This window comes from Odontesthes bonariensis, chromosome 6 (genome assembly GCF_027942865.1).
Source record: "Odontesthes bonariensis isolate fOdoBon6 chromosome 6, fOdoBon6.hap1, whole genome shotgun sequence".
NCBI classification, from domain to species: domain Eukaryota; kingdom Metazoa; phylum Chordata; class Actinopteri; order Atheriniformes; family Atherinopsidae; genus Odontesthes; species Odontesthes bonariensis.
In genome coordinates, this window is record NC_134511.1 from 37869358 (window position 1) to 37893635 (window position 24278).

The 24278-nt window shown below is 40.9% G+C and overlaps 1 protein-coding gene across 12 annotated transcripts in view; it reads left to right on the forward strand.

The window, feature by feature from the left end:
* trpm3 (transient receptor potential cation channel, subfamily M, member 3) overlaps positions 1–24278 on the forward strand; it is a 169077-nt gene that overhangs the window by 119052 nt on the left and 25747 nt on the right. For 7 of the 12 annotated variants that reach the window (XM_075468699.1, XM_075468703.1, XM_075468704.1 and 4 more), the window contains exons 9-14: positions 3682–3754; positions 17823–17923; positions 18190–18324; positions 18414–18464; positions 22544–22579; positions 22735–22875. In XM_075468699.1, the coding sequence (XP_075324814.1) occupies positions 3682–3754; positions 17823–17923; positions 18190–18324; positions 18414–18464; positions 22544–22579; positions 22735–22875 (537 nt within the window). The remainder of the gene's footprint in view (positions 1–3681; positions 3755–17822; positions 17924–18189; positions 18325–18413; positions 18465–22543; positions 22580–22734; positions 22876–24278) is intronic. The other 5 variants (XM_075468700.1, XM_075468706.1, XM_075468709.1 and 2 more) reach the window with 1 other exon arrangement.

The following is a 24278-nucleotide window of genomic DNA, read 5'->3' on the forward strand; positions in this document are numbered from 1 at the left end:
CAAAGAGTATTGTGCAAGCTATTGAGTTTTACACATGGGGTAGAAGATGTGTGAAAGTGTTTTACACTGATGATGTATTATATAAGTGCCTTGAAAGATAATTGTACAGAACATATCACATTTCTCTGGATGATAAGGGCAATTATCTCCCTCATATGGGTACATGTTCCATTTTAGAACCTCTACACAAAGATAGAGCAAGCTAAGAGGCTGCACGAGAATATGTGCTTTTAACTATAACCATAGTATGTTGTCACTGCTAAAAACACATGAATTCAATTCCTTTCCAAATTAAAGGAGTTGTCTACTCCCCAACCTCTTATCCTCTTTGAATGGGGCACTGGATACATGTCTTGGCAACTCAAAGCTTGGTATAAATAATTAAGTGTAGAATCATACTTATGTGTTTAATTTGGATTAAATATTGAGGAGGAACCACCAGCCACCGTGGGAGGAAGTGGGAGGAAGATCAGGAAAAAGAGAGAGTGACTCTTTTGGACTATTAGAGAGATAGATGGAGAAAAATTGGGTGGGTGGAGAGCAAATGAAAACATATAGCAACGACTTGAAACCACAAACAGAGACACATAAGGAAGATTACCAGTTGAAAATTTAATGGAAACAAGAATTCGTTTCCCTCTTTCCTCTTTTCTCATTGTACTGATCAGCATATCCTTAAAGTTTTTTTCCAAAATATTCTATACATTGAATACACATTTAAATGTTTTCTGTTAGATTTAAGGTTCACCAGTAAGGTACTGATTGCACAAGATGCTTTAGGCAACTCGATGAACTACACAAGCGTGTGAGTGCAAGTGCGGCATTTGTCATTAGTAGTCCTAATATGAACATGCACCCACATCAGCAGGGTCTCTGCCCATTAAATGAAGATGAATGTTTTGTAATGAGCTTAATTCACTGGAGTGTGAAGTGCAGTTTTCAGTTGATTTGAGCATGTAGCTTAATGCCTCAAAAGATGAGGATGGGAATCCTTTGACAAAATCAAGTCACACTGACAAAGATGGCACCACATTTTATTCTCTTATTGTCACATATTCAGCATCCTTATGTCAACACTAAATCTTGCTCCTTTTATCCTCTAGTCATTTTAAACACTTTATTTCTTGCTGCCTGATGTGTATCCTCCCTTCTCTGTTTACCCTAATCTTACTTTGCCCTCATACATATTTCCTTCTTTCCTACATTCTTTGTAAAATGGAACTAAAATGTACGATGAACGATGGGTGAATTTATATCTTGAGTAGGAAAAACAAACAAAACCAAAACAAAATAACAACAAAAACACTTTGAAGAATTTTGTTTTTGTCTCCTACAGTTCTAAACCAGTTTGCTCACAATAAGTGGTGGGGAGCACCCTGCCTTGGAAAAGATGAAAGAAATAGTTGAAGGAGAGGTGTCTGCTTATCTTTTACTCTCACCTTTTGATGAATCTCTGTGGGTGTGTTATGATTAAACCAGCCCCTTTGCAATGTCACAGAAGATATCCTGCTCAGCTTCCTAGCTGTGCAGTGTGTGTACTACAGTAGCTGTTTGAACAGGGAGCGTATATCCAACGTAACCTTGATGGTTTGATTGGAGAAAGACCAAGAGAGAAAGTAGCCAAAGGATGGTTGGTTGGGATAGCAGTCTTGTGGGCAGTTTTGTAAGATTAGTTGTTCAAATAGATAATGGCAGGAAGAAAAGGAGGTACATGTTTAGAAGCCTTAATTTAAAATGAATAATAAAAATAAACGCGAATAACTTATGTAATCATCTTTCAGATATTCTACCATAATACAATTTGTCCTGAAGGAATCCTGGTACCCTGTGTGTGTGTGTAAAGGTGTGTGTGTTGGGGAACTCCCCATTCTGCTAATACATAATCATAACTGCAGGGAGTAATTTGCAAATATGCAGAACACATTTCTGTATTAGGTGGGTTATATCAGGCACATACATGAACACACCCTTAAAAAAATTTATTCAGGAGCTAACTCTTTTTCTTTGTTTGCTCACTTGATTTTAATAGATAACCACGGCTTTGGATGCATATATTTACAAGTCACAACATGAGAAAGCACAGACAACGTTTGTATTGATCCGTTGTTGCAAATGATAATCTTTGGCCACACTATCAAACATACGCAGACACACACTGTAAAACAACCTAACTCAGAGATGCAAATGAAATTACACACTGCACTAATGACTCATTGGTGTTCCTGCTCAGGAGGCTTGCAATCTATGGCTTCACATCTCATTGCACTCCTATTTCACCTGGAGAAAGACCCTTTGATTAGACTGCCACGTGGACACAAGCACATAGATAGAGATTTGCTTATAATCTGCCTTCATAACTGCTTTTACTATACTAGCTGTAACACAGACTGCTCATACTTCTCTCAAACAGGAAACAAGTCATCAACATAAAGTGAGCAAATGATGAATGAGCTAACTTAACTGAATCTGTAAATCATTATTGTGAATTTGATTACTTTTAGTCTTTTTTTTTTTTTATTGTGCATGACAGGAGAACAGTTTCAGGGAGGAAAACTCACAGCACTACAGCTTTGCCCAGGAGAAGCAACAACAACTGCATCAACAAAGCCTGCAGAATCCTGGAGCTCCACATAATGCAGTCATTTAGAGGAGGGGGAGATGGGCTGCGGGAACAGAGGCAAGGGGAATGGTTGGATGTGAGGATTAGAGTAATAACTCATCAGGCATTCAGAACACACATTCTCCCACACACAGCCCCAACAAGGTGCCCTTCACGCATCTACACATATGAACACGTGTGCCCTCACATGTGAGCGCCTGTACAGTATGTGTGCACAGCTTGCTACTGTATATGATTCCATAAATCCAGAGAGGCTGCCTCCTTTTACATATTTTCCTCCCAGCTGACACAATCTTTCATTCACTGCAACATTAGCTATTTACTAGAGCCCAATCCAAATATTGTAAAAGAAAAATACACAAAAAAAAATAAACCGTCTATTTGAATGGAGAGCACTAGTAGCTGATATTAATTTGATCTGCTTCTTTGTTATGCTGTTATTTGTTTTTGCTTTTTCCTTTTCACCAAATTCCCTTATTCCCTCCCCACAGTGAATGCAAGTCAAGTCAAGTCTTTTATTGTCAGATACACAGAAAAACAGAGTCGGACTGGGCACTGAAATTCTTGGGACAGGACACCGTACAGCAGCTACCATAACAAGACAGGACATAACATGCCGTAACATGTCATGTCATAAGTACTCTACTAAAATATTTACAAGACAGTAGAATAGATAGGCAATGTGGATATTACAATATGCAATATACATTTTTAACGCTAATTACAAGAGCTGTGTTTAAGAGCTGTGTACAAGACACTGTGTTTGAGTTTTGTGACGCCCTCTGCCCTGGAGACAAGCGAGGGCAGAGAAGAGTCCAACGAGGGGATACAGTACACTACTTCAGATAAATTACTCTCTTCTTCTCTTAGTAGCCATGTTTTTAGTAAATTAGTTTAATTCAGGAAATGAAAGCATTCATGCTCGGGATGTGAAGGAACGAGTGACTGAAAAAAAAGAGCCTCTTTTTGGCAGTTCTGCTTGTGTAGTAAACAGACACTCACTTGTGTTCCTTCCTATCTCTCATTCTCTTTATTTCTGTCTCTTTTTTTTTATTGTCTAGATAACAGTTTTCCGGATGGGCTCTGAGGGTCATCAGGACATTGACCTTGCCATCCTCACTGCATTACTCAAAGGTGGGTGTGAGCATGTATGTGTGTATGCCGGAGCATGAATGGCATCCTTCTCTCTGTGGCCCTTGATCATTGTTGTTGTTTTAAAGCTACTGTGCAATGAAATACGATGATATTGTTTCAGGAAGCGTTCCTCTTGCTGTCCAAATATACAGTACCCATGTGTTCGGTGCACACAATGTTTTGTTTTCGTTGTTCACGGTTCAGACGGAAAACATTTTGCTCTCGCTCTGTAAAATGGTTTTTGATCATCACAGCTGGGAAACTTCAAAGCAGAACCACTCACTTAATGTACAGATTTAGTTGAAAGTGAGCAGTGTATATAATTCTTTTCTGGATGTCTCATCAAAGTTAACCGTTTGTTTGATCCAAAATATTTGACTTTTTGTCCCCAGCTTAGTGCTGTGTCTGCTTTCATCGTCTTTGGTCACGGCCACGCTAGCTTTTTTCAGTCAACTCAATCTTGGCTACCGATGAATCCCACAACTAATTTATTTGCTCCTCCATCTTGTGGCACCATAGTAACTGTGGTTGGAAGTCAATCACCCTCCATTGGCTGATGCCTGTGAACAGTCGCAGCAGCACATTTAGTTAATCTTCTATTTTGACAGAAAATTCTGACATTATCAACTGTTTAGCTCAATTCCTATTAAGCATTGAGCTGCTGCCCCCATTTTACATGCTATGTTCATAATACTGGCAGAATTAAGTGGAAATTAAGTTCCCATTGCTAGAACAACTAATACCTATTTCACAAGAATTCCTCAATTAATTGATAGTTTATTTATTTAATTTTTTTCTTGAGTGCCCATTAACTGTAGCCAGAATAGCAGTTGTCACCTGTTGCCCCATGTTAGGTTTTACAGCTATATCTTAGTACATTTAGTAAAGTACAGCTTGAGTGTTATTAACCAAAACTTACCATACTGGTTTTTTTGGGAACAAAAGTCCTTTCTGTTCATTTTCTTGAATGAGTTCTGCTGAACACCTTTCTTCTCTACATGACCAGGAAATGTTTGCAAACAGCAAAATCTCAGACAAGGGCATGCTTCTTGAATTAAAGGCTTGAGCTTTTTTCATCCATTTCCTGAGTTGAAGTTTGCTACTGCTGCTGCCAGAAACTGCACATGTTCTTCTAGATTTTTTTAGACGTTTTCATCAAAGTTAACATTTCAGAGACAGTAAATTTGATATTTTTCAGGACAACAAGCTTGCTAACAAGCACAAATTACAGAGAGATGCTACTGCAGTAATGGCAACTCTCATACATTTGGTGCTTGCCTGGATTTGTGAATGATTACTTATTTATTGTCTAAGCAATTTGAACTTCATGTCTCATTGTTCAACTACTTCTTTAAATGGATAGAAGTTGTCATTTCAAATGAGCTCTCTGTGAGTTCAGATCTTTAACTTGGTATGAGATATAGATAACCGATGCATCATCAATTAGTGTGAACACAGCTGTTCAATCATTTTGCACCCAGAGACAAATAATCACAGAACTTTGAGCCCTCAATGAATTATGAAAAGTACTATCTTTTGTACAGAATGTTCAGAAGATAGTTTGTAAAAAAGGATGGGTCATTTAAGTATATGACTGTTAACACCACATGACCTTGTTATATCTTCCATTGTGGGTCTTGCAGCACAGTCCATGCATAAAGCATAATATCTTTACACAAGTTTCCAGGTCTCATGTTAAACATACATCCAAAGGCAACACATTGTGAAGAATAAAACAACTTATACTGTATAACTGTTTAGCATTTGATTTTCTGTCTCAAATTATTCCTTAGAAACAATTTAGTATCGATTAAAGGCTCATATCTTTGCAGGCTCCCTTTACATACAATCATCTATAAACATGGCAACAGCATGACACTAAGCTGAGGTGTGCCACAGTGAAATATATTTGATGATACACTGGTATGCCAAAACATTATCACCACTTCTGCTTAATGTGCTGTTATTTCCCCTCATTATGCTAATAGTTCAGAGCAGTTGAGCCAAGACTACTGATGGTAAACTACAATATCTGTAACCTGGACATTTGTACCTGTAGGTCGAGCCCCCATGAATCACATTTGTTCTAGGCAGAGAAATCACAACAATATGCCAATGGTTCATGGTCAGTCCCTCCTTAGACATCTGTTGGAAGATAGGCTCACCACGCTGATCAGAGGTCCGTTTCACAAAGCAGGTTTAGTGAAAACTCTGAGTTTATTAACCCTGAAATGAGGGGAACTCTGAGTTTTCCGTTTCACAAAGGGAGGTAACTCAACCCTGAGAAAGAGGGGTAACTGTAGCCTGTTTCACAAAGAGAGGTAACTTAAGCTATCGGTCAGTTACCGTAGTAACAGACTCTATGAAACGTTTTACTCAACGAACCTCGAGTTTCTCTCTGTCTCCGCCCTCTTTCAGCCACACATGCCATTTGATTTCCTCATTCATTCAGTCAGCAGAGCGAATTTTAGCGTAGACTAGTTCTTCTACTTCTAGAAGTCCATTAGGCACAGTAGGAGGCGACTTTTTTCACCAACATGGCATGTCCTTTTGACAACGATCCTGTGGGTGAAGGTGCAGCATTATTGCGCAGAGAAATAAATATTCGTTGGGAGATGGTTATCAGACTGCGCATTGATGTTTTAGCATTTCCAGACAATTATCTTTTTGGGTGGCACCATCAGAATTCTGTTGGGACAAAAGAAAAAAAGACAAAAAAGACAATAAATATTTGTATGAATAGGCTTTAAAAAGATTTATATGGGACTATTATATTTTATAAAGGCACTTGTGTCTTGGGGGGTTGTCATGTGTCGATGGTAATAAAAGGAGGAACCAAACGTCTTCATGTATGCGCACCCTGGTGGCGTCACCTGCCGTGACTACTGCAACCTGTAGTTGCTTATCACCACATCTCCCTTTTTCAAATGTTTAAACGTAAACAAATAAACCAGACGTACATCACTTCAATTAAAGATAAACATGAATATAACAGTCGCACTCTAGGACTTTGGGGTAGACTGCCCGCCGTCCACAGCAACGTGGGGTTTATTCTGCCCCCAATAGTTACTGTTCCCATGATGTGTGAACAGTTTTCAGAACAGTGTCTGGGTGGTTGATGTATTACATCAGCATAGCTTTTTGTGATCTCAGGCGATTGTATAATTCCAATTCCTATTTATCCTGTCCATTATCAGATCTTACCCAAAACATAACACTCTGAACATATGGAACATAACTTTAACCAAGGAACATATTGTTATTTTTTTCCATACCTATCTCACCCCACAAAATTACTTAGAAAAACAGGAAACAGTGTGAAGTAGAGTTTCATTAAGTGTTCAAGTGTCTCTGTATCAGAGAGGTACCCTGACCTCACGACCTCTGGATGTCACCTGAACAGCCCTGTCTGGGGATGACTGGGGTGGTGAACGCATCATAGGTGGATCTTTCAGTCTCTGGACAGAAGCAGGGTCTCTGTGGCTGAGTCCAACTACAGAAGGAGAGCTGCTGGGCGGCTGCAGCGGAGGTCCCTTGGGCTGCAGCTGCTTGTCTGGAGGGTCAGCAGGCTCCGGGACTGCCTGCAGATGTCTTCTATTGCGTCGCAGCACCGCACCGTTGTCTGTCTTCACATTGTAAGACTTCAGTGCTCTTGCCAATGACTTTAGCAGACAGTCTCCAACCCTTTTCTCCATCCAGTTTCACTCTGATGGCTTGCCCAGTTTGAAGTTCAGGAAGTGGCAGGGCAGAGTGATGGCGGTCATAGAAGAACTGGTAGGCTGATTTAGTCTGAGCATCCTTTTGCTGGATTTGCTGTCTGTTCACAGTAGTAGCTTGTGGTTTGTCTTCCAGCCTAGGTGTGGTCCTGATGTGTCTTCCAGTCATCAGCAAAGCTGGGCTCACCCCAGTAGCAGCACTCGGGGTGGCTCTGTAGCACATCAGAGCAAGATACGGATCAGGTTGCTTTAAGATGCGCATAGCAGTCTGCACAGTTTCTACGGCACAATTTGCCTGGGGGTAGTGAGGGCTGGTGGTTATGTGTGCAAACCCATACCTTTGGCAGAAGTCTTGAAACTCACCCGAGATGAATTGTGTGGCATTGTCACTCACCAGTTCCAGCGGGATCCCCCATCTTGCAAACATGCCTTTTAGCCTGGTAATGACCTGGTGGCTGGATGTCGAAGACAGGTGAGCAATTTCAATGTCTCTCGAGTAGTAGTCAGTCACATTGAGATAATTCTGTCTCTCTTAACTCACACGAATCAGCAGCAATGCGCTGCCAGGGGCCCTCAGATAAAGATGTGGTGAGAAGCGGTTCCGACTTTGAGTGGGTTTGTTTTCAATGCAGAACTTACATGTTGACACTGTCTTTGTGATCTCTGCACTGATCCAAGGCCACCATACTGACATCCTGGCTCTAACACGACACCTTGTCATACCTTGGTGTCCCTCATGGAGCTGTTTGAGCACTTCTGATCTAAGTACAGTAGGGATGACTAGTCTATCTTGATACAAAACCAGTCCATCGGTCTCAGAGAGGTGAGCTCTGGCAGACTAATATCCATGCAGGGATGGAAGCAGCGCTGTCTTTGGTGGCCATCTGTTCCTAATGAACTGCACTTTCTTTTGCAGGTCTTCATCCTGTAGTGTTGCTGAGCGGATTTTGTCCAATTTTTGTGATGAGACAGGTGCATTTTCCATCACTGACTCCACATATGCTTGTACCTCCTGGTCTGTGTGTTCATCACCACCGTCAGTGAGTGAGCTCCCAGAGAGAGCATCGGCTACGACGAGGTGCTTCCCGGGACATGCTCAGCCACCACATTGAACCTCAGGAAGACGCATCAGGAGTCTTTGACACCTTGGACGGACTTTGTCCAAATCATATTTGTTTATTAGGGGCACAAGTGGTTTGTGGTCCGTTTGTAGACGGAAGCATTCCATGCCTTGCACATAGCGGGTGAATCGTTCACATGCCCACACGCCTGCAAGACACTCCTTTTCAATTTGGGAGTATCTCTTCTCTGCATCTGATAGCGTGCGGGAGCAGAATGCCACTGGCTTTAACTCCCCCTCATGTTCTTGCAATAATGCTGCTCCTAATCCGTAGTTGCTTGCATCAGCGCTGATGACGGTGTTGCGGTTGACATCATAATATGCAAGTACTGGGGCTGACACAAGAATAGTTTTTACCTTCTGAAACACCTCTTCTTGTGCACCACTCCACACCCATTAATTTCCCTTCCTGAGCAGGGGAGTGATGGGATGCAGCTCAGAGTAGAGGCCGGGCAGGAACTTTCCAACATAGTTGACAAGACCCAGAACCTGTTTGAGTTCTGTAACATTGGTTGGACTTGGCATCTGTGTGATGGCTTTAACTTTAGCCCAATTCACACGGGATAAGTATTACCTATGGATCACTGGTAACTCGCAACTACCCCCGCACCTCTGTATTTTTTGTGGCGCATTCGGACGGGACAAGCAAAAGTCTGTAATTTACTGAAATCACAGACATCATGAGCGGATATTCAGTAATTGTCGTAACTTCCTGTTTTGCCCCGTTGTACCTGGTTGTCCACATAGGTTGAACACACAGGTGTGCGTTCAGACGGGACTTAAATTACCACAGGACGTCTGTGTTTCGCCGAAATACAGTAGGTAATTCGCGGCGGAATTATTACCCCACAAATCTTACGGACATGGCGCATTCGCACAGGACTAAGAACTCAGACATTCTCCGCAATTATTCCGAATTACGGGGGGTCCATAGGTTATACTTATCCCGTGCGAATTGGGCTTTTGTCACCATCAGGTCTCATGCCTTCTGCACTTGTGATGTGGCCAAAGTACTGTATTTCTGTTTTGCCAAAATGACACTTGGTCTTGTTCAACTTTAAACCACTGTCCTTTATGGTCTTCAGCACCGCATCAAGACGAGTGTCGTGCTCTTTCCTGAGTGCTCAATAAACAAGTATGTCATCCATTACCACGACAACTCCATCATGATCCTTCAACAGTGTCGACATCTGTCTCTGCATGATTTCCGGAGCAGAGGTGATACCAAATGGCAGACGTCGGAAGCAGAATCTCCGCATTGGGGTTATGAATGTTGTCAGCTTTTGGCTGGAAGTATCCAAGGGGATCTGCCAAAATCCGCAGGAAGCATCGAGGGTTGAGAACACTTTAGCTCCAACTAGTTTGGGAGCAATATCCTCCAATGTTGACAGGATGTACCTCTTGCACTTGACTGCTTTGTTTAAACGTTTTAGATCAATACACACTCGCACCTGCTCTTTGTTCTTCTTCTCAACTGAAACCATTGGGGCACACCAGTCTGAGGGCTCCGTAACCTCCTCAATTATGCCCAGCGCCAGCATGCGTCTGAGTTCAGCCTCAACCTTAGGCATGAGGGGAAACGGGATGCGACGTGGCGTATTCAGTGAGTAGGACTCACAGTCAGCTTTTAGTTAAACTTTTACAGGGTCACACTTAAGCAAGCCAATATCCCCAAACACATCACTTAACATTACAGTGTCCATGCTGTCAACTCTCAAGACCAGTCCCATCCCAGGAGGTTGTGAGAGTATGTCCCTTTAATCACAGTTATCCAGAACCTGTATTTCTTTCCCTTGTACTCAATTGTTGCCAGAAACCTGCCAATACTCTTAACTTCGCCGCCAGGGCTGGTGATGGGTCTTTTCCTAGCAGATACCAGCTGTGAGCGCTGTGGCAATCTCTTGAATGCAGCCTGCGACACTACAGTAATGTCTGCCCCAGTGTCTATTTTAAATTCCACAGTGCTGCCATTGACAGGTAAGTTTACAAGCCACTCATTTTCTGAAGATCCATTATCTCCGACCCTGTTTCAGTAACTTCTCCAAGGAAAAACATCTCGTCTCTATCAGTGGTGCTGCTGGGCCTTTCAGCATCCTCGTCTGACATGCTGCATCAAAATGTCCAATTTTATTGCACCTTCTGCACTTTTTATTCTCGGCTGGGCAGGGATGTATTTTACCATGTTGTCTGTTACAGCGGGAACAGGTAGGATGTTGTTTTGACTCACTGTGTTCCTGCTTTTCCTGCCATTGTCCCTTGTTGCTGCTCCTTCTGCTGCCTCCCCTGTCTCATGGCGTCCACTGCACACTCCGTGCACAGGCTCACATTCTGTTGCTTTATTTGCTCGCTCTGGTGCGCTATTTACTGACAAAACAGTCGAAGAGATCATCTGCAGTCTGAGTTCATCAACGTGCTGCCTTGATGAGTTGCCCACTGGATTCCTAAAGTCTGTGCTGAGCAGTTTGTTACCACAACTCGCTCATCTAGTCAACATCTCACTCCAGACTGGAACATTTCCAAAGGCCTTAAAAACTGCTGTCATTAAGCCCCTTCTAAAGAAGAGCAATCTAGATGCCACAGTACTGAACAACTACCGGCCCAAATCAAACCTGCCATTCTTAGGCAAAGTCCTAGAAAAAGTTGTATACCAACAGCTTAGTGACTTTCTCCTGTCTAACAATGCTTTTGATACTTTCTAATCAGGCTTTAGGCCCCACCACAGCACTGAGACAGCTCTGATCAAGGTGACAAATGACATCCGCCTGAACACAGATGCAAGTAGAGTCACAGTCTTAGTTCTGCTGGACCTGAGTGCTGCCTTTGACACAGTTGACCATGTGATCTTATTACAGAGGTTAGAAGACTGGGTGGGAATCTCTGGTCGTGCTTTAAACTGGTTCAAGTCCTATCTGGAGGACAGGAAATATTTTGTTGAAATTGGTAACTGTGTCTCAGACCAAATGGCTATGACCTGTGGGGTTCCCCAGGGGTCAATCCTGGGACCTGTATCGTTCAATCTGTACATGCTTCCACTAGGCCAGCTAATACGCAGCTATAATGTGTCCTACCACAACTATGCAGATGACACTCAGATCTACGTGTCACTGACGGCAGGAGAACACGGGCCTGTAGATACATTGTGTCACTGCATCGAACAGATCAGTGTGTGGATGCAAAACAATTTCCTCCAGCTAAACTCAGACAAAACTGAAATCATTGTCTGTGGCCCACAGAAACAAAGAGAAAGTATTATCAGTCACCTTGAGACTCTCTCTCTAAAACCTAACTATCAAGTTAGAAATCTCGGGGTACTATTGGACTCAGACCTGAACTTTAACAGCCACATTAAATCTGTAACATCAGCAGCTTTTTACCATCTAAAAAACATTTCCAGAATCAAAGGAATAGTGTCTAAACCAGACTTAGAGAGACTGATCCATGCGTTTGTCTCCAGCAGGTTACACTACTGTAACGGCCTGCTCACTGGGCTCTCTAAACGGGCTGTAAGACAGCTGCAGTACATCCAGAACGCTGTTGCTCGAGTCCTGACTAGAACCAGGAAATACGACCATATTTGTCCAGTGCTCAGGTCTCTGCACTGGCTTCCTGTCGCTCAGAGAATAGACTTTCAAACAGCTCTACTTGTGTACAAGTCTCTTCATGGTCTAGCGCCAAAGTACATCTCTGACATGTTAGAGCTATATGAACCAACTCAGACTCTGAGAACCTCAGGGAGGGGTCTCCTGCTGGTGCCCAGAGTCAGGACTAAACAAGGTGAGGCTGTGTTTCACTTTTATGCTCCTAAAATCTGGAACAGCCTTCCAGAAGATGTGAGACAGGCCTCAACTCTGACAATGTTTAAATCCAGGTTGAAACCAGTTGTATTTAGCTGTGCATATGACACCTGAAAGTATTTTATCTGCACTCTTCACTTTTAAATTAATTAATTAATTATTATTTTTAATGGTTTTTTTATTTTTATTTATTTTTTTTTTATTTTTTTTAAAATGATTTTATTGCCTTCTTGGGATTTTATGTAGCTGTAAAGCCCTTTGAATTACCTTGTGTACGAATTGTGCTCTATAAATAAAATTGCCTTGCCTTGCTTATTTGGATAGCCCTTTCAAGGGAGAGTTCAGGCTCTAGCTGTAACTTCTGTGATACATCGTTGTTAGATATGCCAATAACAATTCTATCTCTGATTTGCTCATCTTAAGTCCGCCCAAACTCACAGTACTGTGCCAGTTTGTATAAACTCCTCACAAAAGCCTCAACCGACTCACCGGGCTTCTGCGCTCTCTTGTAAAAACATGCTCTTGAATGGATCACGTTCCTCTTGGGCACAAAATGGTCAGAGAATTGGGCTATCACCGTGTCGTAGTTCAACTCCGGTCTGTCTCTTTCCGCCTCGCCGTATCGTCATGATCCAGGCACGTACACACAACGTCAGCCACTGGCCTTCCAATATTCTGGCTTAGGGTCAGCTCCTCTGCGTCCGTTAGAGGTGGCGGTGCTGAGCACCACCCGTTTTACTGCCTTCTTTCTGTTGGCTGAGTAGAAGTCTGTGTTAGTGTAAATAGGCTTAATTATTTAACTGAACACAGATATAGATGAGAAGACATAGTTTATGTGTGTGAAAACAGCATTATGTTGGGGATAAAACAACTGCACAGTGAAATAGCCACTTAATATTTACTTTACAGTGTAAAACATGATCAAAATGAGGTACCTCCATGCCGAGGTCTCACCTGTTTGAACAATGTTTTTATATTTCATCTTAAACTGCTGCCATATGCGCTCCTTCCCGCGGGATTGCACCTAAATGAAATAAATGAATGGGCTACCATTCAAGCAGTTTCCCTGTAATATTATTGTGATTGCAAAGGACTACATTTAAACTTACACTTTTGCAGCTGCAACGGTGTTGCACTTCTTTCTAAAGACGTGTTGAAACTCGCCCCTCCACTTCCCTGTTACCATGGTGACTCGTCGCATCGGGGCTCCATTGATGCTGACTTTTTAAAGTAGTGGTGCACACGCAAAACTCAAGGTGAAACTACTCAGAGTTGATTAAACTCACTCAAATCAGCCTTTCTGGAACCAAAAACTCAGAGTTTTCTATCTCAGAGTAGATCAACTCAGAGTTCAGGAATAGACTCAGAGTTTGTTGAACCTGCTTTGTGAAACGGACCCCAGGAGTTCCTTACAAGTCTTGCTTCATCCCCAATGTCTGGCCAAAACTATTTAGACTTTGCTGAAGATGATCAATTCTGAGCCCCTGCGCATTTCTTTTCCATCCAATGCGTTGACTGTGACTGGTCTTAAAGCTTTGGCTAATTCGCATTCAGGTAGAAGATTATGATCCATACGCTGGGAAATTTGTTACTTGTTCACCAAAAAGGGAAATGGAGAGAAATGAAAGGGGGTCAAAATGGGTCACAAAAGAATTTAACTATGCCTCTAATCTTCCCCATCACTGCTCTGCTTCCCACTTCACTGTTTTCTATACCCACCCAGCCACGCACATACACACACACAACCCATTCACATAGACAGAGGGATACAATTGATTGCTGTTCAATAGCTTGTATCGACCTTGGTTCCTCTAGCATCTGTGGGGAATATAGCCCAATATCTCTCACACGGACTTATATACAAATGAAAATAGAATGCCCATTTATGCATGTACACAAAGAAGCAGCAAGTCCTGTCTGGCTGCTTAGCAATTCAGAGCTTATGATTGAATAACTCAGGGATTGCTCAAGAACTGCTTCTCAGAGAAACATTTCCCTCTTCAAATGGTAAAGAAGAGAGAAACTATAGTTTGGAGAGGGGAAAGGGCAAAAGAGAAATTTAATGACACTTAATGTGTCTCAGTGATGGTGCATGCTGTAATTGACCAATGCATCACTCCCTGATCCTTATCTACATCTCAGACTTACAAGGTTTTGCACTTTCACTTTCTGTTTGGATACACATCTAACTTACAAATCCTCTTGTTGTCATCTAATCTATCCCTTATCTCTGTTCTCTTCTTATCTTTTTAATTTCTCTACACGTTGTGACAGGAATGGTATTCAGGTGAATGAGTGAAAAAGGATCAAAGGAGAACAGGCAAGAAAACGATAAAGAATAAAACAGAGACAGTAAAGTAAAAAAAAATCTAAGAAAGGATAAAAATGATTTAGTGGTCAACAGCGCGACGGTCATTTTACATGAAAGTCTCATTCTGGAGCACGAGAGTCAGTGAGATGTGTTAAGCCTTTAAGTGTAAAATTGAATAAGTCACATACTGCCTGAGTGCATTTTAAAACACTGGATTAGATTTCTTCTCTGAAGAACTAAGCTGTTGCCTGAAGCTCAACAAAACACAACTCAGTTAGAAATAAGCAATGAGAAGGGAACAGAGCAAGTCTTGGAGAAAATGAACAAAAGCAGTGAGTGTGATCCTGTGAGAGAGAAAGAGAGATAAAGACAAGTGGGACGCAGTCAGAGCAGGAGGGAACCCGCAACTAAAGGCAGCGTAAGTGAGGGGAGTTGGGATTAATAGATGGTCTGCTCTCTGAGGTTGTCAATATCCTGGGGATTGGATATAAGAAGTCAGATGGCTTCAGTTCAACCCCTCCTGCAGGCAAACACAATTAAAGGAGAACTCCGGGGCATCTGAAGCGCAATCTCATTGCTAGAGGTTTTCAAATACTGACAGTAAGACACAGACAGGTGCAAATTGGCGCTCCCTGTGCGGCGATTGCGCTGTTTGCGCAGCCTGTCATACTAGCCAAATACGTGGTGGGCAAGGGGCAAATTCTAAACCTTCCACGTAAAACAACAACTTGCACACTGCAGAAACGTCACACTACTTTATAAACCATCCGACAATAAAGTCACAAGCCTTACCATCAAAACCATATGCATGGTTCTCACATTACTGGCATGGGGACGTTATAAAACAACTTAATAAACAGCATGTCACTTACCTCCTGACGATACGAAGCAATTATCTTCTCTAGAACAGCCATGATAAACTATTTAAAACATTACAACAATATTACTGGGCATGAAACAACATGAAGTAATGCTAACCTAGCAGTATATGGTATTGTTGTTAAATACTTGAACGCAGTTTTTCTAGAGAAGATAAATGCTTTGTATATGGGATTATCGTCCATTGACTCTTTTAGGCTTTCACATGCGGGCGCATACAAACAACAGGTAAGTGATATGCTGTTTATAAAGTTGTTTTGTAACGTCCCCATGCCAGTAATACTATATTACTTGTACTCCACTTGGCATACTTTTTACACATTTTCAACAGAATGTGTGTCTTACAAGTATTCAGAGCACATTAAAAAAGTTTGGATAAAGGCCTCGGCTTATCACAGCTGTGCCCTGTCCACAGCATTCATTAGAAAAGGCCCTGTGAGGGAAAGCTTTATAAACAGTCTGACTCTTTAAACCACAGCCACCACAAGCAGCTACAGCTCCTCTAGACAGCTGCCTGGCACTCTGGAAAATAAATAATTGATGATCACAAACCAGAAGGAGGCTTTAAGGTGACAGCAAGTTTTTTTTTTTTTTTTCTTTGAAACTTTGGAAGCTGTTTGATCAGTATGGAATTTAAGTATGACATGACAATTAAATGGCCAAGGTCAAGTTCAAGTTTGGAATATCCAGAAAACCTTCTGAGGGAAATGCTCATAGGACTACAAAGACAAATCAAGAGCCCTGACTGTAAATGACCTTCAGGAAGATTAATCAGGCTTTCAGGTGGTGATGCCCTTTTCTACTGTGCATCATTACAAGCACAAATATGATCATTTCAAGGAAGGATCATTTCAAGAGAAGCTCTCTTTTATATTCACAAAAGGTTTGTCATTGGACATCTAAGAAATCCAGCTGCATCCTTGACACAAGTCCCGTTGTCCGGTTAAGTAAAGATTTCATTTTTTACCACAGTGAGCAAACAATATGATTGGAGAAAATATTTAGCAGAGTTTCAAGAGAAAAAGCAAACAATCAAACAAAGCAGCTCCTTGCTGTTAAGCACAGGGGTAAATGGATCGTGCTTCCAGGCTTATGTTGCAGCCAGTGGCATAGAGAACATATCACTGATAGAGGGAAAATGGATTCAGTTCAATATTAGCACATTTCTGGAATCAAATAACACACCATCTGTAAAAAAGAAAAAAAAATGCTGAACAAGATTATGGCACTTAATACTCCACATAAGCCACATTGCACTACCTCATGAGGAGCCAGCATAAGGTTTAGCTGCAGGCTCACTCTGACCAGAACATAACTAAAAATCAGCAAATAAACTTCAAATAGCAGTGAATATAGGTCTGACCAAAATCCTGCAGAACTAGAAGCCTTTTGCTGGAAGAAAGGGGGAAAATCCCCTCCTAAAATAACCAAAACTCTTATCTGGCAACTAAAAGCATACACTAGCTGTTATGCTTACCACAGGGGCTGTTACTAAGTATCGACCATGCAAGGAGCCAGAATTCTTTCTTGGAACATTTTATTTTTTGTTATTTTGAAACCGCAAATGTTGAAAATTACAAACTAATCTTATTTGAGAATTGTGTTCATTTTGTACCACTCTAAAATCAGGTAATCTTTTGTTCACTTAGCCATGGACATTAAAAATTTGGGTATGCTCAAACGTTTTACGCAACTGTACTTTAGTTTCTCTGTTGAAAAAAAAATATATTACATAAGTAGATGTTCTTAGAAGACTAGAGTATTGTAGATGATTTTTCCTGACACAGGAAATTAATTTGTGTAAGGACGTGGTGGGGTGTGAAATAAAATGATACATCAAAGAGCAAGGACCAAACCATTGTTCCCCGGTGCAATGGCATCTTTTTCTGTACAGGCACTTGTTTCCGTAAAAACTTTAGACAGGAGCAGAAAGACATTGTGTCAGTGGAGCACAGATCTGGTGAACAATGAAGTTAGAAACCTATGCTGCTTGCCAGCACTTCAATTAAAAGGTCTTTCTATCAGTTGCTTGGCCAACCCCTCTTTTTTTAAAACCAGCAAATTGATAGATAATTAAACACAATTCTTACCAAAAATAATGCTGTAAAATGAGAGAGGGTGCTACCAAGCCACCCTCATATTACTCACATCAGAACATGGAATGCGACATGTTACTTCTATAATGGACTAAAAAATAGTTGTTCCTTTTTTTATGGTAAAACATTATCATAATTCTGGACCCATACAGGTGCCAACGCCTCAGCCCCAGACCAGCTAAGTTTGGCTCTTGCGTGGAACAGAGTGGACATTGCACGCAGCCAAATCTTCATCTATGGACAGCAGTGGCCTGTAAGAAGCAGTAAATACATCAACATTTATTTTTATATAATACAATGCTTAAAAAAGTATTTTAGCCCATAAATGCTTTGGCACTGGGCCTCTGATCTGAACTGTGCAGCATTTTAATTAAAAGCTATTTCAAATCTTAAGATTTTTAAGAATAATTATAACTGAAATGCGAAAGTGTCTTTTTGATTTGAGGAAAAATAATAAGACTGAGCACACTTCTTCTCCATAGGTTTTATTATATGTGTTATCTTTTCTTTGTGCACTAGGTTGGTTCCTTGGAACAGGCAATGCTGGATGCCTTAGTGTTGGACAGAGTGGATTTTGTCAAGCTACTCATTGAAAATGGAGTCAGCATGCACCGCTTCCTCACACTTTCCAGACTGGAAGAGCTCTACAACACGGTAATAAAAATTATACATACAGGGGTGACAACATAGTCTTTTCTAAATACATGTTGTTGAATTTTTCCACCTCTTTTTTGTTTCAACAGCGACACGGACCATCAAACACACTGTACCACCTGGTCAGAGATGTCAAAAAGGTATGACTGTAGCAACCGTCTCATTAGCCCTGTAGCTGCTCAGGCACATTGGATGGGAATGTTATGTATTAAAGAGGACATGTTTGACTACATAGAGTTTCAGTTGCTTTTTTGTGATGTGTGGATGTTACTCTGTGTGCATTTGTTTGTGTGTGTACATTCTGGTAGCCATAGCAGCTGTTAACTGCAAATAGAGGCCGGCTTTTCTCTTTCAGCTGGAGTTGCGGGCTGCGGTGGCTGTGTAGAGCTTTGCACGTCTCTCATTTCTCTTATGAATCACATATCTACTTTTTCTAAAGCACACACCACCATAGGAAACAAACAATACATGTAATAAATACGACAGTATCCACAAAACTTGAAGTTGAGCTTGGTTAGGCCTCAATAAAACTGCTATGGGGTTTATGAAGAAAAACTCAATAGCCCTTAATGTATTTGTTTTTATTTGTAAAATGACAGGTGTTTTTTTTTTGTTGTTGTTTAATTAATGGCTAATTCCTTGAATATGTTTTGCACAATCCCTTGAATTAAATAGACTTTTATGCATTAGGATTTTCTTAATTTTTGTGATAAGATTATGAAATGGTGGTATCATATTTCTAATGTAGGTTTGGCTACCAAAAATTGCAACACAGTTCTTATTTTACTTTGCTGCATATCTCCAATAGTCCCTTGATAATTATTGCCAATAAAAGACAACAACCCAGATTTTCCATTCGTTGCATGTCTGTCTGCCAGTTAGGACCAATCCCACTGTTAAGAGATGATGGAGAGGTCAGCAACACCATTAGCATTTAGAGGTGTTCATTAATTTAGCTGATTACAGTCATGCCACATTTTCCTCTGGGGGTTTGTCACTCTGATCACATGTTAGTGTCAAAAGAATACAATACATGACATCTGACTGCACAATTTTACCAACATGCAAAACACACACACTAGTGCATGCCATATTACCATCCTTTTTTGCAGAGCTGTGTAACTGCAGTAGTATAACTGAGTGTTTTTGTGCCGTTATTGTATCACGGAATGATGCTAATTAGATTTAACTGCTGGCCATCGGGTGAAGTCACTATGTCATCACTGTTTCCTTTCTTTCTGAATATTCCCTGAGGAGTGTAATGCTCTTCTGCCAACAAGTCTTGTTTTGTATTTGTTTTTTGTTTTTTTTACTCAACTTGCAGGTGATGTGTTGATATTATTGGTGAGGCCAATGTCAGCTGACTTAATTTTTTAATCTGGTCCATTTCATTCGATTTTATCAAAGATGAATCAAAAGATTTACAGAGAACTGCTCATTGACTGTAGCTGCCAAAGCAGAAACTAGACCGTTGCTTTGTGGCCAAAGGTTTGTCCCGAAACACTTTTTTGCCTGTTTCCCAAATATCAGGAAGGGTTGGAAAGAAATCAAAATATATCCGGTAGCTAATGCCTCTGGGTTTGCTTCGATTATTGCCAGTTTAAACTAAAAGAATCATAGAAATATTGGTGGAGCTGATTTGTGCTGCACAAGATTTTTGACTTAATATGCATTACACTGAACACAAGGAATGCCTACATCCTGGTGATCAGACAAGTTTCCGTTGTTTTAAAAAAAAGAATCGTTCTAAAAAACTAAATAAACAGTTCTAAACTATTATAGTTAATACCACAATTAGGAGGTGCTGAGGGAGGAAAGAGAGATCAATGAGCTTTTCCCAGGGATTGCGTTCCTTTTAGTAACTTTGCCAGGACTCTGAGTTTAGCTACTGCACTGGAAAATTAAAAACTAATACTGTAAGCTGTCAAAATTTATTCCCACAGGGTATAAAGAAACTGTTATTACTTTGAATCACCACAGGGAATTATAAGAGGGCTAATCCAGCTATTTATTGACTGCTGCATTCGTACCATCTATGTATGAATGTCAACACCAGACAACAAAATTGGAAAAAATAAGTTCATCAAACCAGCCAAACAGGTTTGCTTTTTTTAAGTGTGTTAATTTATTGGGCTTTTAGATTGTATAATTTTAAAAAATTAACCTCCTTATGAAGATGTAGGGCCTCACAGTAATACAGTTCCCGATTTGAATCCCGACTGGGGCCTTTCTGTGTGGACTTTGCATGTTCTCCTCGTGTATACATTGGTTCTCTCCGGCTTTTCCTCCCACTGTCCCAAAACAATGAAACATGCATGTTTGGTTAATTAGTGACTCTAAATTGTCCCAAGGAGTGAGCGTACATGGTCTCTGTGTGGCAATGTGATGGACTGGCACCCTGTCCAGGGTGTACGCTGCCTCTCGCCTAGTGACAGCTGGGATAGGCTAATAAGAAAATGGATGGATAGTGTTATGGGTGTAACTTGCCATATTTAAACTTCTTCCATCTAGTGTCAGGCTGGGCAAGATCTAAAGAGCCATCTGTAGCCTTAAAGCTGCAGTCTGCAAGATTTGTTGTTGTCATACGTAAAGTCCTACTTTTTGGCATTTTAAGAGTTTACGTAGACGTGCACGCCAGATGCGCCTACACGACTCCTCATTCATCAACTCACCTGTCATTTGCGATCATGGAAGACACAGTAAGTAGACTAGCCCGTAATGAAGTTCAATAGTCTAGATAAATAAGCGTGGGGACGAGCCTACCTTGTATCGCGCGTGCACAATCGGTGATTGACAGGCAACAGAGCCCAGCTCGTAAACCTGATTGGTTACCTTTTACCGGTCCGGTCTGCAATTTTGTAAACAAACCTGCTGGCTTTGGAGGGACCTAGCGGGACATATAGGGGACCTAGAGAACTCATTTTTTTTTGTATTGGGGTATTTAATGTACTACTTTCAGAATCCCCGGACAGTTCCAGGCATTATGCTTGAAAAAGAGTTGCAGACTGCAGCTTTAAGAAAGGAGGGTTGTGGATCCTTCTGAGTTTGAGATATGGTTTAGCACATTGCGTTGCCTGTGGTATGAAATGCGCTATATAAATAAAGATTGATTGATTGATTGTTTGATTTAAAAAGAGCTTCAAATTATTTGAAATAAATCATTCCACTCTAATGACAATGTAATACAATTAGCAGTCTGATTTTTTGGTAGGACTTTCATACATGTAAAGTCAGCCCACGAGCAGACTGTTTGTTGCAAAGTGAAGTCTCCAAGATCACAAATATGTAATCACAGGTTATGCAGAGAACCTGTGTAATGACTGATCTCTAAGTGGATGTGTCCATAATCAGAGATGAAACACTAATTTAACCTGCGTGATAGTTATAACAGCAAAACATTTTGCTCTCTAAAAACTGCTGTTTGTCAGTGACTTAAAAGGCGAAGATAAGGCCCTATGGAATGAAGTGCTCTGGACAAATTAATCAAGGAGAAAGTTGTATGGTCACAGTGGCAGTAGAAATGTTGATGCTAGCTTCCGAGGCCAAGAATTTGCATACTTTTTCCCACATAAGTATCTTGAAACATTGACAGGATGATGGCTGCAGAGTCTGAGGTTGAGGTTGAAGGCATAAGAACTAACAGCAAATGTTAACACAGTTATAGCGCTCTCATGAAAGAACTTGTGTTTCAGTAATGACTATTCCCACCAGTGTTAATAGCTGTCTGTCAGTCGCTCCATGCTTTTGCTGCTCTCTTCCAGCCTAGTGAGTCATTTCCTCCTCTCATGTCTTTCCTGCAAAACTGCATTGAACCTCAATGGGAAGATCACACTATTACCCTAAATGAAAACTATATCAGATTAAATTCTTTACATCATTTGTAACTGTCCTCAGACATTGCCAACTATAATTATTCTGCACAGCAGAATACTTTCTTTTCTCACCTTCAATTCTATAGAATTAAAGCTATAGGTAAGGTACGGTAATACCATACCTGAGACTTTGAGACTTTTTCCAATATTGGGAAAAAGGCATAGATTCAAGTTTCTACATTCAAAATAACCTTCCCATAGTTTTTAAAAATTCAACTGATTGTTGAGACAACATTTCATAAAAGAGACTGGAAGAGAGATTTTGCCTGCGAGTTTCTGTGTACCTCCTTTCCCTTGCTCTTGCTTATCGTGCGGTTTACTCACTGACATTGTGTGTTCTTTCCAAGCGAGAATATCCAGGGTTCAGTTGGATCTACTTCAAGGTGAATCCGATAATCATGTTTTTCTTTTGTAGCCAAAAACAGTTTGATATGGATTTTGTGACGTGAGTGTGTATGACATTTTGTACTCCTATTTCCCTTCCTTTGTTAAACCAGTCTTTTTGGGTTGTTGCTTGTTAACACTTTCTGGTTTGCAGGGAAACTTGCCCCCGGACTACCGCATCAGCCTCATCGACATTGGATTGGTCATCGAGTACCTCATGGGTGGGGCATATCGATGTAACTACACCAGGAAGAGATTCAGAACTCTATACCATAACTTGTTCGGACCTAAAAGGGTGAGATCAAAATCTTTGAAAACAACAAACCTCCGAAAATTTGATATACATTGTCACTGCATGCCACTCATGAGCAGAATGATGAATCATAACATTTACAATCAGACATGTCCAACTTGAATAAGAAAATTGCTGCAATGTGTTTAGTGAGATAGGCTCTTTATTCCAAGCAGAGTGAGCAGTATATCCATTTAAATACCTGTCCCTCAGTCTAGGGCAGTTTTTAGGACAATAATCTCCCATATGTTTTTGAGGAATGTAGGTCTGTAGATAGGAATGGAGTTGTGTAACAGCCAGAGTATAACAGAGCATTACCAGTTGACACCACATGGTGACACCTCCCTTTTGTCACATGGTATCACCCTTGCTTCTCCCCAAGTCGACCTCCTTGACTTCAGTAATGTGGACACTGGTGAAGGCTGCAGGCCACGGACATTTTTGTCCTTGTATTATTTTGTTGAGACCTATAGTTTATGCCGCGAGACCTGGCTTGTATGGCCCTCATCTGTGAATAAATGTACACTGTGGAAAGTCCCTCCACTTCATCTCCTGCCTCACAACTTTATTTCATGCTGGAAACTATGCTAATAACATCTGTGGCTAAGCTTCCCCCCAGCTCCACGTTACAATAGACCAAAATATATGACAAATTAGAACATGCCAAATGTTTGAGTTTACATGAGGACTTAGATTGCATACAACATATTTTCTCAGGGATTAAAAATGTTCATACAAAACACTAGTTCATCATACTGTCAGTTTGCCCAAAGTTTCAAAATGATTTTCAGGAGAAATAACCCAGCAGTTAGAAATCTCCTCCCCACTTATTAATCCTCAAACTTCAGGTCTATATTCTGTTTGTCTTCAAGCTACAGCTGCCATCTAGTGTCTGAAGTATTAGAATAATACATTTATAAAAACTCCCAAAAAATGTTTGTACTGTTTCTATTTCAGAACAGTAGATAATTCCACATAAAGGGTGATTTAATTTGACTGAAGTGTTTTTAATTGCCAAAGGTCAAACATAAGAGTCTTGCTTTTGCTATTTATTGTTACAATGACAAAACAGCACAGGCTGTTACAACCTTGATTCAACAAATCACCCATTCTGAAGCAGTGGTACTTCACCAGGTAACAGTACTATCTACAGAAATGTTTCACAGCAGCCCTTACAGGAAATCCTTTCCCTCATGAGTTCTCTCAAGCCAAGTGGAGGAAATGATTACTGATATCATACCAGTGTTTGTTGGGTTTTCGTTTTACACGACACACACTGCACATTACATGGTGTTCATTTTCTTGTTCTGCCTCCACTATTCACGCACCACCACAGCTGTGATGAAAACAGAGCTATACACAGGTGTGCCTGAAGCCATGTATTTCTTCTCAATAGTGCACTTCTG